Genomic DNA, 19,497 nt, shown 5'->3' with positions numbered 1-19,497 from the left:
CGGGTTCACTTCTCCAAGTGCAATGGGGACTTCCAGGTTCACTATTCGGTCCTTGTACTTTTCCAATGTATATAGGCAAGAGAGCTTTTGGAAAAGTTGCTTTTCATATCCTTCCATGTTGCATTTGCTAAAATGTTTCTCTTCTATACAACAATTTCTAGACTTCTTGCATTCTACAAATTGTCAGCTCTGAGCAAACCTTCCCCAGCTGCCTTAACCAACTTTCTCCTTCCTAGGGTCTCCTCAAATAAAGTAGTAAATGACAGATTATTAATTGCATTTCCCTCCCCCCCTCCGATTAAATTTCATGTTACTGCTAAAATAGCTTTACTTCTCATCAGTCCTATACGCCTGGTTATGTCTAGGATTATACAAGTGTGGAGAGTATACAGGATGGTCTTGAAAGACAGAAGGAAGATCTGTTACCAAGGCAACAATCAGACAAGTGTGGCTTGAGTCCAGGCCAAAAAAGAGATTTACAAAAGCACCTCAGACAATTCTCCCACTCCCCTCTCTGTTCACATAAAGATAGAAGAGGGAGGCACAAGATTTAGTTATTGTAGCTATTTTAATAAAAGTAGATTTAGCCTCATTTGGTATCTGTTTTTAATCTGGTCTACTTTATGAGGCAAACAACTGGTGAACTGCCAAGTATGAAATTTTATAGAGTTAACACTAATTTGAATTTTAAAAATTCAAGAGCAAATTGAAAGCTTGGGAAACTGAATCTGAAATAAGCAACCCCCAATACAGTAGCTTTAATGTTCCAGTCCAGATCAAAAACTTAAAAGTACTCCCTCCCTCCCTCCCTCCCTCCCTCCCTCCCTCTTTCTTTCTTTCTTTCTTTCTTTCTTTCTTTCTTTCTTTCTTTCTTTCTTTCTTTCTTTCTTTCTTTCTTTCTCCTCATTTTTATATTGATTTTAAGTAACTATGGCATCTCTTTGGATCTGCACATGCTGGACATTTTTCATACCAATTACTTGGGGAAATCTCTTTTTCAATTTTGTCTCTAAGATTTTGCAATACTTGTAATTTTCATTCTTGCCATCCTGAAAGGAATAATGGATTTCATATCAATTTCAAACAATTTCTTGAAAGGTGTTTGCTTTTTAAATTTTTTAAAAGATCTTGTACATGAATGCAGAAATGCATTTGTCCAAAATTAAAGCTACATATGTTTTCGCTTCAGTAACTGTAGCTCCCATTATACATGTCCATATGCATAATATGATGTATAATATGATATTTCTGTACTCGTCAGTATTATGAAGAGTTAAATATGATCTGTTTAAACTTACATTCAATAGTTAATATCTTAGCTTCAACCTTCCCATAACTCCACCGCTCATATTGAGTTTCTGGAAAACATTAACATCTCGAATAAGAAACTGTAGTTCTTAGTACCCTGATTAGCTGCCATTGTTAGTAATCTGGATTACTTTCTCTTAATTTTCATTAATATAGCTTTCACAACATTTGAATCAGTTAACTTTCTGCAACAGCCATAGCATTGAACATCATGATGAGAAGCATGTGTGCCTCTTGCAGTCCTGAAAAATGTGATCAGTTGTTCTCTCAGCTGGTGGGTCGCTTTTGACTCTCATAGTGGGCAGAGATGAACATAAAGAGGATGCATGTTACTGCCTGAATCCCACCTAGGAGGAAGAAATAATAATCCATCCGACATTTGTTGATGTTTCCTAGACAAGAAAGAGAGAGCAAGAGAGCCTTTAATATACAGCAGCAGAAAGATGTCTTCTTGCATTCTGCAGCCCTCACAGGTCCAGGAATCCTTTGTGTACAACAGTCTTTTGACAACACATTTTAAAATAATTTTCTCAAGGTCTCCTCCAGGCTACCTGCCATTACCACAAGATGTTCGACTTTGCTGGAGAACAGTGAAAGCTCTTTAAATGGCTTCTCCATTCTCCTTAGTGGAGGAAGGGGGCTAAAGGGTATGGCAGATGCTCACCGAAATCATCTGGGCAGTGCATCCAACCACTGGTTGGCAGGGAGAGTAAACTCAGGAGGCCAGATCCTAAAAGAGATCCAACTCCAGAAATGAAGAAGAAAAGACCCATGATTGCTCCTTGCATGGTTCTGGGAGCTTCAGAATAGGCAAATTCCAGCCCTGGAAAAGTAGAAAAAAAATCAAAGGATTAGCAACCTAGAGGAGCACATTCAAAGTAGGTTTGAAGGATAGTTCAAGGCTTCTGAAGTCATGATGAGAACTCTGTGCTTTTTCATCTTTTCGTGCAACTAGCTGCACTATATTTGGATCAGGAAATTCTGGTTTAATGCTGATATAGGAACAACAAGGTCAATAAAGCCTTCTTCCCTGGCTTACCTGAAATGCTGGCAAAGATTTCACTGATTCCAATGAGTAAATATTGAGGGATTTGCCAGAAAATGGAGAGTGGGGCTGCAAAGTATTCATCTTTCCCAATTCTTTGCGTGATTGTCTGGTTGTTGTTCACATATTGTAGCCGCTTAGTTTCCAGGAAACCTAGATAGGAGAAAAGCATTTGGACCCAGAATAAGATATTGTGAAGAACATTCTCATAGATGAGGCAGGTTTTTAAAAAATAGAAAATAAGTGGTCGTATCTTTGTTATATTAGGTATAAAATATTTACTATAGGTATAAAAATACTTACTAGACAACCCATGTCCCATTGGGTTATTGTTTCAGAGATATTTCCTTACCCTAAACAGAAATATGATGAAAAGGGTGGACAAAAAGCAGGATGTCAGAAGATGTGTTCCGACATCCTGTCAGCTTGCTTCCCCTTTTGAGTTTCCATGTGCAAATCTGGCAGGGAGCATTGGAAACCTCCCTTCCCTCCCTTTCCCTTTCCTTCTCTGCAGGCAGATAAGTAACTGCTGATGGGTTAGGGAGCGAGGAAGGGATTGTGAGACTGGCTGGAAAACTGTTTCAGAACTTTGAAAATGAAGATCATGTGACCTCAGTAGTAGCCCAGCAATGCAGCAGCAGCCAGTAACACTAAAGTTATCACAACTTCCCCAAATTTCATTCCCTCTGGAGTCGTAGATTTTAGACATTATCTGTAAATTAGCCCATATGAGGTAATCGTGGTTCAAAAATCATTTCCCTATGATGCACTGTTTCGCCCAGTTAAAAGCCATGATGAGAGTTTTAGTAGTATATAGATTAAAGTATCTCTAACCAACAATAGTAAATCCTGTTTAAAAAGGAGCCACATGAAGCACTTCACACTTCAGTATACTCTGCGGGCCAGAGGTGGGTTTCAGCAGGTTCTGACCAGTTCTGGAGAACTGAAAGCGAAAATTTTGAGTAATTCGGAGAACAGGTAGTAAAAATTGTGACTGGCCCCACCCCCATCTATTCTCTGCATCCCAAGGCCAGCTGGTCGGAGGAAATGGGGATTTTGCAGTAACCTTCCCGTGGAGTGGGGTAGGAATGGAGATTTTACAGTATTCTTCCCCTGCCACGTCCACCAAGCCATGCCCACAGAACCAGTAGTAAACAATTTTGAAACCCACCACTGCTGCGGGCTGATCCTCTCCTCAACTTTAATTTGGTCCAGAATTTGTTCTTATTTCAGTCTATGGTACAATGAGTAACCATCTCCAAAGCTACCATTTGAAAGTACCCGTTTTCTTTCAGTTTCTCAAGTGTCCAGACTGCAGAACCACTAACAACTTTTCAGAACAATATCGAGACAGACCATTCAAAATTTTAACTGGAAACCAGGACACTGCTCTCTTCACATCCCCCACATAAAAGCACATGAAGAACTAGAAGAACAGATTATGTTTGGCAAAGATGAGGGCTGTAGACTTGGTAAGAGATTGATGGGGTTCAAGGAGATCACTGGAACATCCTCGGAACAGCTATGGGCTGTCATCAGGGACAGGTTGGGATGCCAGGCACTTGAACATTCAGTCCCTGGAGAGTATATAACTATGTTGGCTTAAATGTTAATGATCAAGATTTTTAATTACTGAGGCACAGACAGTACCGTACAGAATGAAGGCATTGTTTCCCTTGAGTCAGGCACCTATTAACTACTTGATTGATTGACTACATTTTTATACTGCCAGACTTAAAAAAAACTAACTCCTTACATTATACATGATACCTCAAAAAAAAAAAAAGATTACAAATCAAGGTAAGGTAAATGAAGAACTACAACAATATAAGTGCATCATGATGACTATTCCCTGTACAAATCTCCTCAGGACTGCTTTGTTCTGGAAGGCCAATAATGAAGGAAGTAGCCTAATTTTCAGAGGAAGATTATTCCATAATATGGGAGTTGCGATTATCCATGAGCCTTCAACCTGTGAACTTAGGATGCATTCAAAGATGTTGATAGTGCAGGGTGAGCTAGCTATTTCTATAGAGAAAAGGAATCCTGTATGTACCCTGGTGCCAAGCGTTACAAGGGTTTTATTATAGGTCAAAAATAGCACTTTGAATTGCACCAGGAAAGCTACTGGTAAGTAGTGCAGTAACCGTAAAACAGATGTTAGCTGATTACAGTAATTTTGATTTGCTAATACACAGGCTGCTGTATTTTTCAAGGAGATGTAGAGCTGATTACAGTAAACCAAATTGGGGCAACAGTGTCAACAATTACATGAGTAGCATTTTCATACAATGCAGAAATGATTTGCATTGCCATTTTTGAGGTGCAGAAGCGAATGTAGCCAACATTTCATTTAGCTGTAAGGAGAAATGGGTTTGTAAAGCTTTGTTTGCTCTAAAATACAAAGAAGAAAGCAAGAAGATGGAAATAAAAAGAAAAAACAAACACAAACAAGAGGAAAGGAAGAAACAAGAGGAAATTAGATGGGGTTTTTTTTAATAAGCATTGCATTAAACTTTGACTACATAGAATAATATTAGCCCATCTTTCCTTTATGTCAATAGAAAGCTAATTCAGAAATAGATGAATATGTATCATATCATTAACTGGTTTCTTTTGTATATCCAGTGAGACATTGTTTTCCATGTCACTTTCGTAGCCTGTCATTGGTAGAACTACTTTTGATGCCATCTCTGCCTTTCAAATACAACTTATTCCATATATGCCATTACTCCCACAACATCTTTTGGACAGTCTATCCATAGAAGCAAACATTACTATTGACATTGTTGATACTAACTTCTGATTCCATTTTTCAAAAGTGTCCATCAGTATTTTCAATGTTTTAATGTTTTCTTTCATTTTACAAATCCCAATTAATTAGCTGGCTCATGTATTTTTCTTCTTTAACAAAAATCTTTAGTTCCCTCTAGTGTCTAATTTTTAAAATTGCTTATCTTTATTATGTCTTGCTAAAAGTCCAAACAAATCTATTTCCTTTAGGAAGGACTCTTTACAATTATAATTAATTAAATTTAAAAAATGATTAGAAAAGAAAATTCATGAACCTAGTGTCCTTTAAAGGGCAAAGATCACATTTACGAGTAGGATGACTATTCTTGTCGTCTTTCCGTTCTCAAAAACTACTGGGGGCTACTATCTTGTGGTCTTCTTGTGAGAAGCAACTATTCAGAGTGCGTGTGGATGATGTCCCATCCTGTCTTTGTCCAGAGGGGTTCTGAAGAGCTGGTCTACTCATTGACTCTTTGTTGTTTGCTGCAGCCATTGGCCCAGGTTTTTGTGGAGCCATCTTCAGTCTGCCATTTCTTCCTCTGGAAACTCTTTTTATAGCTCATTTTGAAACAAAATATCTGATCCTGTGGGAACCTCTTGCTGGTTCTCTTTCATCATAACATAATTTCTTTACAGCATCCTATACCTGATAAATTCAGTTCTTCATACATTTACTGCTGATTGAAATCCTACTTTCCATAGTACTTGTAATGTTTTCAGTGCATAAGTCAATGTTACATTAGCAGATTTAAGCTTTATTCATCTTCCCAAAACCATATTAACAAATGTATGATTATTAACAAATCTATGTATATCAACCTAAAACTGGACGATCATGGGACAAACCCATACCATATATTTAAGTATCTCCTCCATAATTTTATACTTGTAGAATTATGAAGTTGGTAGACAGTTTTTTTTCTAAATATTCTCTGATGGGTGCAATAAATATGAAAAAAATTCTTTTGTTGAATTAAATTTATCTTACAATTATAGGAAACAACATTGTTTATTTAATTTTATTCCAAACTTCTCACAAATAACCAATAACCATCTTAGTAAACTTTTTAAATACTATGCATTCTATATACTGTATATACTGTACATTCAAAATTATTCAAAACAATTTTAGTACTAACAGTCACTCAAGTATAATATATGCAGCTATTGGAATTGGATCAAATTATGAAATTAGAAGATTTAATTGAATGAATGGTCATTCTGCAGCTTTATACATTACAGATTGTTAGAAACTTTTTTCCTCTTAGGCTAATTATTTTAAGATATTTTAAAAATGTTCAGAAAACAAATAATAAACTGATTTTTACAAATATCCAGAGACAGGTTAAAGTCTATCAGGAATACATAATAGCTATTCCAATTAATTGAATAACTTTATAATTTATTAAATGATTATGTATGGTGCATTAATCACTTTTGGTTTAGACCATTCATTCTAAGCAGGATTTGCTAAGTTTTCCTTGAGGCCCATTTATTGGCAAAAGCCAATATGTCAGGCCAGGCAAACCAGGTCATGACCAAATCATGGTTGGTGTTTCTTTTTTTAACATCTTAGCCTCTGCTTTAGGGGTAAGTAATGTCAGGTTAGTACAAGGTTTGAATGAAGTCCTTACCTGCTAATAGGACTGAGCCAAGGCCAAAGATCATGCCTAGGGCCATTCTTCTCAGTGCTGATGGCAACAGTTTTTTCTTTGCTAGGAATGGGTCTATCACCCGGTCCTTCAATGGAATGAGGATCAACAGAACCACTACATTGGCTAGAAGGAGCCAGGCATCTGGAAACTGAAGAAAGAGTGAGGAAAAGAATGTAAATATTATTCTGCATCCCCACCCTATTGGCCTTCCGAAAAGTGGTGAAGACCTGGCTTTTCCGGCAGGCCTGGGGCCGTTGATCTCGCTCTTGTGATCTGGCAAGGTCCGGCCATGAATGGCGTGAATGAGTTTTTAATGTTTTTAATTTTTAAATGTTTTTTTATAATGATTTTTTAAAATGTATTGTGAGCCGCCCTGAGTCTTCGGAGAAGGGCGGCATATAAATTGAATTAATTAAATTAAATTAATTAAATTAAATCTATGGCAGGGGTGTCAAACTCACGTCATCAGGCGGGGTCACATGATGTATTAGGACTTTCCCCCCCCTTTGCTAAACTGGGCCTGGGCGTGGGCGTGGCTAATGCATAACACATTTGACCCGCAGGCCGGGAGTTTAACAGCCCTGATCTATGATAACCAAGGCCTATGATCTTAACTAACTATGACATACGCAGTTGGTCAGGAGATTTCTCTCTGCTTACAAAACTAGGCGTTGGGTTTGGATTCTTGGAGACGAAGAAAATTGAAAGGATCTGTTTCACACAGCTTCATTCCACAATCACTTTCCTTCTACCCAACAGAGCTATTTATTTCTTAACACATCTACATCTGGTGGTGGCCCTTTATGTGAGCTGTTGGACACGTAGAGCTTCTCCATCAGAGGGACCTTTATTATGATTTCAGAGGGCCAACATACTTCTGAATGACTGAACGAAACTTTTTAGAACATAACAACCCAATCCGATTGGCTCACCTGCTCCATAGCTTACCATATAGATAGTATCTATGGTTGCTGAGAGTGCACTGTTATTCATATGACTATTTTGAAAGAAGTTGGGGATGGAGAGATGGAGACCCTGCAAGTAGTAGGTTGACTGCATCTAAAATAAAATAGAAAGTGATAGTGTTAAAGAAATAAACACAAGACCTAAATGTTTTTCTATACAGAGCTTTCCTATAATAAAATAACATACACTAAACCTGGCAAATCTGAGACATGTCAAACCGATTCCCATATTCTCTCAGTTAATATGTCCATTGGTTATGGTGGCTGGAGATGATGGGGACTGAAGCTTAAAATATTAGAAAGGCATCTGTTTGGGGGAAAATTAATGTTCTTATCCTATATCTTTAACAGAGGACCCTATCCATCTTCATGGAGCAGTGAGTCTTATTATCTACACGCTTCACATGGTAATGTCCTGTCATAGGGTCTTAGTAATATCATAACATGGGTAATTAGATATGGCAATTATGACATAGGATGATCTGGAAAGTACAGTTTAGACCCGTGATGGCGAACCTATGGCACACGTGCCAGAGGTGGCACGCAGAGCCCTCTCTGTGGGCATGCGCACCATCACCAGCTGCTCTTCTGGTTTTTGTGGGCACCAGAGCGCCGGAAAATGACCTTGAAATTGCCCAGAAAACAGCCCCAAAACAGGCTGCTTTTTGGGGCTTTTGGGGGCCATTTTTCAGATTGTTTTTCAGGCTGTTTTCTGGGCCGTTTCCTGGGCCGTTTTTCAGGCTGTTTTTCAGGCTGTTTTTGGCCTGAAAAACACCCCCAAAACATCCTGAAAAACATCCTGAAAAACGGCAAAAAAAAAAAAAAAAGGCATGTGCACGCCGGCCAGCTGGTCTTCGGGTTTTTGGCGCTCTGGTGCTTGCACATGCATGTACATGCACACATGTTCCAGTTTGGGCACTCGGTGCCGAAATGGTTCGCCATCACTGGTTTAGACTATCAACTACCGACTATCAACAGTTTAGACTATAGATCTCACAGTCTCCCAGTTTGTAGGTTAGCACCTTAACCATGAGACCCAAATGGCGATTGGCCCATTTTTCTAATATATCAAGATAATTTGAATTTTGTCTTTAGAATCAGTCATCCCATCTATTTCCTATATCATCTGTTATCTAATTGATGTTTTACAAGACGAGAAATTAAATAAACATCTATCTATCTATCTATCTATCTATCTATCTATCTATCTATCTATCTATCTATTTATCTATCTATCTATCTATCTATCTTATCCACATTACTATATATTCTGTTTGATTTTCACTTATCGGTAAGTGTTTTGTGCATCATCACACAGGTTGTTCTGCTGGCATTCCTCTCCCCCCCCCTCATTTTCTTCCATTTGGAATGGTTGTGATTGCACTTTTAGTATTTCTGTTTCTAGGAACTCTTATTCATCCTGATTGCCTCCTCTGATGAGTTTCTTCTACCAAGGAAGCATACTTATATTTGCTAAAATATGTGGAAATCTAAAGTATGTAGTCATTTTTTATTTTGGTTTATCACTCTTGCCTTAGCTTTCTTCTTTTTCTGAACCTTTCCTTATACAAGTTGCATTTCAACAAACACCTTTTAGTTCTCATTGCTCGCTCACTCACTTCTATCCTGGCTGCCTTATATTTTTTCTATAGTTTCTGCAACAGTCTCTGCTTACTCAGCAGGAAGCACTCAATCGTTCACAATGAGCAGCTAACTATTTTCAGGACACATCATTTGCAATCAACAGCTACTTAAGAGATGACCTTTTCAACCCATATAGCTGAGCAACACTGTCCCTACAGCTCTCCTTTCTCCATTCTGATGAACCCTATTGCCAAAATAGGGGGAGAAAGTGCTTAAGGATAATCCAGGGTAGTTTTGCCATCTTCTTCTTTTCTTCATTCATGTATCTCTTTAGAATAATTGCTTCTAAATTTTCTTGGCAAATGAAATTCATTGCATAACAAGGATTTACAATTCTTTAAAAAAAAAAAGACTATAGAAAAAACAGACCTTTTTTGTTTTTTTAAGTGCACATTTCATTCAGTTTATTGCAATCATTTATCAATTTTATTGCTGTGCTATAATAGCAAACAGGCATCAGGGGAGAAATGAAAGTGGCAGACTTCTCTTTCTCTAACCAATCTTTCACAACGATTTAGAACGCCTAAAACCTGGCAGGTTGATAGTATTGAGGTGGATCTGCCTACTATTTATTCAGTGGGTTTAATTTGAATTGCACATGGACTGAAGCCTAATGGAATCTGTCTTCCTGCTAACAATTGGGCGGAATTTATCTGGGGGAAAGAACCAAGCTATTTTCATGTTCAGCATGATCAGGCTAGATAGTGTGCGGGATTCTCTTTGAAGATTAAGTAAAATCATGGCTATATGAAGTCAATAAATAAACATGTTGATATGAAGGTTGTTTTTCTACCCAGAAAAAAAATCTACCCCAAATTAGCCTTTCAGGTGAATGATTTATCCAAAAAATGTTAAGAATAAAAAAAAATGTTTTCACTTCTTAGTATGGGACTCATCTTAATGCCAACAGTATCATTCAATAGAAGCATGGCAACCCTTTCTTCAAATATCCAGAAGAAAGTATGTACAGTAAAATAATTGCATTTTGGTTGACTATCTTATAAGTAATTCCCTAAGGGGCAGGAATATCCTGCCACACCAATGAATGTTTCATTAAAATGCTTTTTTTTTCTTTGAAAGACTTTCTAAAGGAAATGTTCTTTTGTGAAATTGAATGAGTAATGATAGAAAAATAACACACACAAAGGGAAGGTTCTTTTCCTGGCATGAGTTGAAATCTTTTTTTCTACTTGTCTAAAAGATTATCTCTTGCTTTTTTTCCCTTCTATCTCTCTCTCTAGACAAAATTTCAAAGATCAAACTTGAATTGCCATGAATGTGCAGTCTACAGAAAGCACTAACCACCCCAGGATTCACATTGTATAAACAGGCTGCCACCTCAAAATTACGATGTTAATTGTTCTTCACCAGTACATTACTGAAATTGACCATATAAAAAATGCATGGGATAGAAAAAGCACATAACAAGGACTGAAGGCTGTGTTTCCCCGAAAATAAGACCTGGTCTTATATTTGTTTTGCCACCACAAAAGGCACCAGGTCTTATTTTGGGGGGATGTCTTCCACTGACTCACCTCGCAGCAGCCCCTGGCCTCCATTTCGCTGTCAGAGGGCTTCAGAAAAGGCCTCTGCAGCCAAGAAACAGGCTCTGGATTGATGCACGTGACATCCCAGCCTCGTTTCACTGTCAAGAGGCCTTCAGGAAAGGCCTCTGCAGCCGATAAAAGAGTTCCAGATTGACGCATGTGAGGCCTGGCTGCAACTGTCCGAAGGTAAGTACCAGTAGGGCAGCTCCACCCCCCATCCCCACCCTAACGTGATTTTTATACGTGTGCTCGCCCCATCCCTTGCACCCTGGAGTGGGTGGGGTCTTAAGTAGGACTAATTTTGGGGTAGACTTATATTGGGTGCACATGTAAAAATCAAGCTAAGATCTTATTTTCAAGATAGGTCTTATTTTCAGGGAAACACAGTATTAGGCTCAGTCTTTGGCATTTTCTGGAAATATAAAAACCAGTTTTCTGAACCACTGGACACAACCTAACATTAGAATACACATCTTCCAACTGGGCAACATTGTACTTTCCCAAAACCTCAAAACTGTTCCTGCAGTTGCCTTTGAGTGCAGGAAGTGGCACAACCAGCCTGCACAAAATTCCATACTTAATAAGGGCAAACCAATTCCAGTCCTCAGAGCCTTGTTTACCCCAAGGCCTGCCCTGGGGCACAGCCAGACAGCATGCTGAAGCGATATCCACCAATCCTTGAGCCAGCAGAATATTATGTTTTAGTATAAAATTTCCTTGGAACAATAGTTATAGCCATCTGCCAGGTTACCCCACTAACATGTTGCAGCAGATGTGAAGTGCTCCATACCTATGACCCAGTTAATCAGGCAGCACTTTGTATTTTTAGGTACACATCTCTAAGGTTGAAAGGACTATTTTTTTGGGGGGGGGAGGGATACAAATGTATCTAAACTGTCTACTAAAAAAATGATTTTAACATTTCTGAAGGTGCTACCTCTTTTCTGAGGCACCTGTGAGACACAGAATCATCTAATAATTGCATTAACCTGCAAAGAAGAAAAATGCATCTGTTTGAATTTTCTTTTTCACTGAAATCAACATCAAGAGCCTTCTCTGGCGATCCCCTGGGGTGAAACTTGCAAATGGTGAGGAGAGAACATTTCTAAATGGCCCTGCAATCAGGGAAGGCTTGCCCAAAGAAGCTGCTTGTTGGCCATTTTTTGGGGGGTAATTTTGTTGCTAGGCAACTCCCTTAAACGGTTAAAGTAAAAGGCTTCTTCTGATGCTGGATTTTTGCTGCCGTCCTTGCACATCTTCAGTTTTAACAAGTTCATTTTTATGCTATTCCTGTTTAATCTTACTGTACAATTGCGTGTGGATAAATAGATAGTGGGGAAAGATGGAATATAAATCCCTAAATAAATACAAAGTAAATGCTTACTATTAAAATGCAAATTAAAACTGGCATCCTCCTCAGATTCCCAGCTAAATGCTCCCTCCCAGAACATTACAAGCCCCTGTGCTTCCCTCTGCTGCTGGCATTATTGCCCATCAGTCAAGGCATCTTCCCATATGAAAGAAGGAGTGCCCCGTAGGGTGGCTACCTGGAAATAAACCATCCAATAGGGGATGAGAGTCAGCATAACTGGCAGGATCTTTGCCAGCACATGGAGGTTCGGGGCAGGTTCACAGGATGACCCCACAGGCCGGTTGCTTTCCCTTGAAAGGGGATTAGGTCCGTCTGCTTCCAGCAGGGGATTCCTTGCCCTGTAAAGAAAAGGGAGAAAGGAAGATGTTGGGTCTAAAACAGCTTTCCCCAAAATGGAGAGCCAGCTCCTAGATGGGTCAGATTACATATCCCATAATCCATAGCCAGCTGGAACCTGTTGTCTGATCACCAGAGAGCACCAGACAGAGAACAGATTATTTCAAGTTATAATGAACCCCTCCCCCACCCAAAAAACCCCTACTTACATCCTGGAATTGAAATTCCAATGTCCAGGGCTCCCACCTGGTCAGGCGATGAAATTTTGGGTGCTTGGCATTCAGCCTACATTTATAGCTGTTTGAAGCACCCTGCGGTCAAGTGACTGCAATTTATAACATTTTGGCCAGAAACCAGCATTTATTTCCAATGTTTGGCCAATGTTTGTTTATTTATTTTATTTATTTATCAAACACGTATAAGATAACAGATATAAGTATAAACATGATTATGAATACAGTATAAGGATACGAATAAATGGGGAGAGTAGGATTGGGACGATAGGCACGTTGGTGCGCTTATGCACGCCCCTTACAGACCTCTTAGGAATGGGGTGAGGTCAACAGTAGATAGTCTTTGTGTAACATCTGCCGTATTTGCTTAATGACCCCCACAAAAAAGTTTATAACATCAGGTTTGATCATACGGTGCCCGCTTTAATGACCATCGTATCTTACGATTGAAATTGTTGGCTCAATTATAGTAGTAAATTGAGGACTACCAGTAGAATTGATTGCCCAGGCAAAGGCGATTGAAATCTTATCACGAATAATGAGAAAATATTCAGAAGTGGCTCAAGCAGATACCTCCCTAGTTCACTGAATTATTAAAAAAAAGGAGGAAGAAAAGATACATTGCAATCAGCCTGCCGGTGGAGCTGATTTCCTGATCTGATTTACCTAGTGGGGCCAACACAGTGATAATGAATTGGACTGGCACTGCGGAGACACAGATTCAATTCCTAGTGATGGAAACTCTTTTCCTTAGCTCAATCTACCCCAAAGGGTTACTGTTGTGGGGAAAAATAGTAGAAGGAAGAACTTGGTACACTGCTAGGGGCTCCTGAAGGAAAGGCAATTAGATCTTATAAATAAGTACTTAAACCTTGTTAGCGAAGGGAGCAATTCTCTTCCTACTGTTCACGCTGTCAGAGAAACCTCATGGGGGAAGGACATTGCTCAGTAATTTGGTTCATGATTCGAATGCAAAAGTTTCATCTAGCAATTCTGCTCACAGCTGGGAAAATCTAAAATTCTAGTAAAGGAGCCACCAGTTATAACAGGTAATGTTTTTCCTGAGCTGGATGGACCACTGCTCTGATTCAGCTCTCAGACCCTGAGGTATGGTATGAAGTTTAGCCAGTTTGTTGAAGAAACCACAATTTGCCTGGATCACGCAGAATGCTAAGCCGTAAATGCGTTGTCTGGATTTACCCATTGGGACCTGCCAAAACAACCTCTGACTGCCTCACCCCAACATGTTATTGCCTTTGGCAGTACACAAGGCCTAGCAATGGAATGCAGCTTCTTATGTGCCTGGTGAGAGAGGAGTCTGCACTACATCTCCTAATAAAAACTTAGCAAACTCAAGATATGTGGACTTCAACTCCCAAAATTCTGGGAGTTGAAGTCCACATATCTTAAAATTGCTAAGGTCAGGAAACACTGTCCTAATGCAATTTGCAGATTTCCTCCCCCTTATTTGATGCCTCTTCATCTACAATTTCCAATCATCAAATCCAAATAATAATAGAACAGATCTCTCTCTCCACCCATGATTTAACTGTGGAGTTTCATTCATCCATTTAAGCAAATTAGAAAATAAAAGAAATTATTAGTTCATGACTTTAACACAATATAGTCCAGCTGCAGGATGAGGTGAGATATTCCTTAAGCTGGTAAAATGGGCCACATTCTTTCAAGTTGCAGTTAAAGGTAAAGGTTCCCCTCGCACATATGTGCTAGTCGTTCCCGACTCTAGGGGGCCGTGTTCATCTCCGTTTCAAAGCCGAAGAGCCAGCAGTTAGGGATTGCCATTTTATAATGCTTCCTCATGTATGTTTGTTTGTTTGTTTTAAATAGTGCCCTGCAAGCAGAAAGCAAAATCCATTAGTATTTAGACTAGATTGCACCCTGTCTTTTTTTGGTGACAATCCACAAGGAGTTCTTTGGATATTCCATTTGCACCATAAAAATAGTAAAGTCTGTATTTACTCAGGAGTTCTACAATTTCCTTCTCCTGGATATGCACCCAAGTCATTACAATTATTTGCAGGGAGAGTCACAGGTTTAAAGAAGTGTATGGCCCAGTCCTAAATTCAGCGAAGCCAAGTTACTTCAAAGGCCTTGTCCAAGCAGATGGAAATGCACTGCTGAGATTCATTCAGTTCCAATGCATGAAGATTGCTGCTACCACAGAGGGGACACTAATCCCACACAGGCCATCAGAAATATATGGCAGCCAAAAAGCCACCTTGTGTTCTGCCCCAGCTAAGGACCCCAAAGAACGCAGCACACACAAAGTCTGTACAAACCTTAGTTTACTAAATTAAATCAGTCTTTTTCAAACAAAGGCTGTTAATTAACTTTCTTAACAGCCTACAAGAATCCAAAGAATAAAGAATCGTAATCTTACTATGGTTGGCAGAAAGCTCAGAAGCAATTTGCAGAGAACTAAGATCAAGATGCGAAGGACAGTGAACGAATTTGTTCCCTGTAAATTGCCTCAGTCGGCATCCTTCCTTAAATAGGCTAAGGGAGTGGCCAATTAGCCCCAAGCCTTACTCTCGAGGAAACCTCCTCCTGAGGAGCCACTCCTGCCTTTTGGCATCTCTGCACGCCCGTGCATCGAGAAGAGGCTTCTCCTCTTCTTCCTCTTCACTTATGGGAGCTTCTGGAGGTTCTGAAGGCCCTGGCTGAATCCCCACCTCTGGCACCAATCTTCTCCAGCCTCCTCATTGTCCGACTTGAGTGCCAGCTGCACAGGCTGCTGGCGCAGCACCACACCAGCCTCCTAGCTGTCAGAATCAGCTACTAGCTGCACAGGCCGCTGACGGGCCACAACACCTTGTGCAAAGAGGCCTCTGTCTGCCTTACCTGATTTTTGTGGTCACTTTCTGCAATGCTTTGCCACAACAGCTGTTCTGGAGAGCCAAATACAACATGGTGAGGACTCGACTGCCAGCAGCTGGCTTTGTGACAAAGATGGGGGCAGCCAGAAGGAAGATTACAAGGGCCAGGGCCAGGCAGACAGCAGGAATGGCATAGCCAATCAGGAAGTCCACATTCTGTTGGATGAAGGCAATCACCAGCAGCGAAAGGACAGCCCCAATGTTAATGCTCCAGTAGAACCAATTGAAGAAACGTCGGGTAGCTTCCTGGCCACAGTCTGTCACCTGCAATGAAAAAGAAAACAAAACAGAGAGAGAGAGAACGAGAACAGAATGAGGCTTGATTCTCCTGAATTAGTCCTTAATATGCTAAGCCCAGCAAGAATTGTCCAGTTAGTTATTTTTCTCTTTATCTCTCCTCTCCTCTCCTCTCCCTTCTTGCATCCAGATATAAAGCATGTCCAGATTAGTAAACATTTATATAATTTAGCAATTTTTGTCAAATTATTGGTATGTACAGAATGGCTATAGAGAGCGCCACTGCTAAAAAAGAAAATGAGAATATGAGTGAACCTCTCTCATGTTTTATCCCCTGGGAAAAGAAATGAGTCTGTATTGCACTGTACAAAAAGCATCAGTTCTTTGCATATGGGAAAGTATGGAAGCCCACGTCTGATAAAGAAAAGGATAATTGTTGGCTGATGGGCAAGAGAAGGAATGGTGGGTGGGTATTAAAACCTTCCTTTTCCAAGTGGCACTGTTCTTCCAGCTGTGGAGGTAATAAGTGGCACTGAAAACAGGTCCTTGGCCTTGCTTGTACTTTACACAACAGAGTCATATGTTTGTTTGCATGATATTGCCTTCATATTGTCTACAGGTTGTGTATGAAACAACTTTAAACCTTTATTAGATATACTGGTCTTAAAGCAGTATTCCCCCCCCCCTTCCAACATTATCCCAAGGGGTGTAAAATCTCTCATGCCTTGCCACACACTAGCAATAGTCAGCTATTGTGGATCTTATCAGAGGCATGCTGGGAAGTAGAGGCACACCCTCTGGGCATCTTCCTCATCCAGAGTTAGTCTTCTCCATTAACACTTTGTTTCCTGAGTTCCTTTTAGAGCAGTCATCTCCCCATCTTCCATTCTGATTTGACACCAGGTTCTCCCCTAGCTTCCAACAAGACAGATGACAAAAGAACAGACCACCAACATTTTATTTAGGCACCCCAGGTTCCCCTGTTCCTGCTGCTGTGCTCTGATCAGTGGATATTTTTCCCCACTGATGATCTGAAAGGAACAGGAACAAAGCACGACTGTCAGCAGTGATCGACCCCACAGGCATCTATAGAAACGGCAAGGGGGACAAATAACAAAATGTGTGTCCTCCCGACATAAATCCCATGACCTATATACTTCCATCAGACCTCAGAAGGCAACCATGGAGATCATTTCATGATGTCATTATACACGTATTGTCATTTTGCTGTAATATTGGTTTGTGTCAATTGGGAAATACACCATTTGGATGTGACTCAGAGGTGGGATAGAGATTGACGCAAGGGACAGCAAATTGCCTGACAACATAAGGCCACTGTTTTAATTAAATAGTGGGGAACGACCCTTGTGAATTGAAAAAGAGAAATAAATGAATAACTTCAGGATTTCCGGAAACAATGAAAAATTAGCATTTCAGAAGTGCTACAGGACTTCAAATTTTCAAAGGAAAAACCCCCTATCATTCTGCTTAACGGTTGTCCCTGTTTCCACACAGCAGGTTAACCACTGATTATGTTCATTGTTTCCCCATTGTTTTACGGGAAGTTTACTGGGTGCTCTTCTTTCCCGCACTCTAAAGATTTTTGTCTTGGTCATATGATCCCCAGGATTCCTCCAAGGCTGTTAATCTCTCTCACTTCTGCATTAAGGGTGTTGTTACTTTAACTACCTGGCCTAGAGATCATTTTGATGGGGAGGAGAGAATCATGACATTATGATTGCTAACATTCTTGAGTTCTAAAACTCTTTTGTCCCTCAGAGCTTTGCCAGCCACCAAGGCTTGCCTTTTCAATCCCGGGTACAATTCCTTTAATTTTTCAGAGGTCTTTTCTATCCTTGGCTAATTAAACCAAAATAGTACTGTGTCTTCCTTTAGTCTTACTGCTTTGAACTTTATTTAGATGGCAATAATTAGAAAAAGGATTTGAAAAAATATGGCACAACTATCTGAAATCAGTAAACGCGAAACAATAAAAGACGTTACATTACATCAAAACACATTTTTAAGGTAAAACCCTGAGGCTTATTGGGACAGAATCATCCCAACAACCCAATGAAAAATTTAGTAATAATTCCAAATTGCTTGCCTTGAAATAAAGAAAGGATAAATCCGAGAGATTATCTCTTACCTGATTGGCACCAAATGAAATGAGATTGGCTTTGACGGAGCTGATGCCAAGAGCCAGGATTAGCAGACCAGTGTACAGGAGAGGGGCACAATATGGACTTGGCAGCTCTTGTTTACACTCTGACATGTCACCTTGGCATGAAGGCTGTATTGGGTATGATGGCATCTCTCCACATAACCAGAGGCGCCCCTCCTGTGAGGCCACCGTGGGCAACAGGCATGCTGAGACAAGGTACAGCAGGAAGCTGAAGACAATAGTCCAGTAGTAGCCTAGGCAAGCATCGGCGAACCAGCCCCCGATAGGCGAGAGCAGATAGGAGGCACCTATGAAGATCAAAACTGCCTGAGAAGCCTGGGAACCACCCCAGTTAAAGGTGCTGCTGTTGAGGTACAAGACAAGGTTGGAGACGATACCAAAGAAAGCTGCCCGCTCCAGGATCTCCACCAGCAACACAGCCAGGCAGGCAGCCTTTCTGCCCTCAAAGAGAGATGGGGCTGGCCCATTGAGCTGGGATCCTTTCTGCTCTAACAGGGGATTGCACTCCTCTTCAGTTTGCCGAGAAGCCATGGTGGAGGCCCGATCTCAGAATCCTTGTTTTTGCTTCTCTATGGATCTTATTTCTTTGCCATTTCTCTCTGGACCTTTCTATGCTGGCTTTTATTTCCTGGTCTCTTCTCTTCTACAAAGCCTTTGAGTGCTGCATTCACTTCCCCATTTCTCCCCTCCAACACAAGCATCACATGAGCGCTCATTTCCCTGAAAGGAAACATTCATGTTATTCTGACCAAGATGGTTTCTTTTTCAGGGGGGCCTTTTTCATGCTCCTGCCCCTTTTGCAGCGCCACCCCTTTTGCATCTGTGGCACATACACACACACACACACACACACACAGGACCAAACTGTCATTTTCCTGTATGTCTATCAAGGCAGAACCACATGACCACATAGTTTTAGGTAGGACCAGCCAGCCCCAAGTGAATTGTCCCTAATGCGATCAGTCAAAAACCCTATACAGTTATTCCACAACTTCTGCAAAGATTTTTGCAAATATGGACAAAAAGAATCAAGACAGAAAAAGATTCCCACAACATTTGTACTTTTATAAAACCCCATAAATGAGTCAGGATGATAATGCAATAATTACTTAAGTACAGTGGTGGGATTCAAATTTGTTTACTACTGGTTCTGTGGGCATGGCTTGGTGGGCGTGGCTTGGTGGGCGTGGCAGGGGAAGGATACTGCAAAATCCCCATTTCCTCCTGATCAGCTGGGATTCAGGAGGCAGAGAATAGATGGGGGCGGGGCCAGTCAGAGG

The 19,497-nt window shown here is 40.4% G+C and overlaps 1 protein-coding gene across 1 annotated transcript; it reads right to left on the bottom strand.

Moving 5' to 3' along the window:
• Positions 1–1,101: 1,101 nt before the first annotated feature.
• SLC15A3 (solute carrier family 15 member 3) lies at positions 1,102–19,096 on the bottom strand. Its single transcript, XM_034420426.3, has 8 exons — positions 18,182–19,096; positions 15,761–16,059; positions 12,505–12,667; positions 7,750–7,860; positions 6,781–6,949; positions 2,348–2,506; positions 1,973–2,131; positions 1,102–1,700 (listed from the first exon to the last, which is right to left on the bottom strand). Exons 1-8 carry the CDS (start codon positions 18,746–18,748, stop codon positions 1,576–1,578), a joined length of 1,752 nt encoding a protein of 583 aa, XP_034276317.2. The 5' UTR covers positions 18,749–19,096; the 3' UTR covers positions 1,102–1,575.
• Positions 19,097–19,497: the final 401 nt, after the last annotated feature.

Source organism: Pantherophis guttatus, chromosome 1 (genome assembly GCF_059756535.1).
Source record: "Pantherophis guttatus breed Tessera chromosome 1, ASM5975653v1, whole genome shotgun sequence".
In the NCBI taxonomy this organism is placed as follows: Eukaryota; Metazoa; Chordata; class Lepidosauria; order Squamata; family Colubridae; genus Pantherophis; species Pantherophis guttatus.
Note: the sequence above shows the minus strand (reverse complement) of the source record. Positions and strands in the feature narration are given on the sequence as shown.

What these genes read in the sequence shown, in the direction of transcription:
- SLC15A3 (XM_034420426.3), bottom strand. Translation starts at nt 18,748, where the DNA reads ATGGCTTCTCGGCAAACTGAAGAGGAGTGCAATCCCCTGTTAGAGCAG. An exon ending in TTTCATTTGGTGCCAATCAG is followed by an intron (nt 16,060 to 18,181) that starts GTAAGAGATAAT and finishes TTTTCATTGCAG; the next exon opens with GTGACAGACTGTGGCCAGGA. An exon ending in TGGCTCAGTCCTATTAGCAG is followed by an intron (nt 2,507 to 6,780) that starts GTAAGGACTTCA and finishes TCTCCTATCTAG; the next exon opens with GTTTCCTGGAAACTAAGCGG.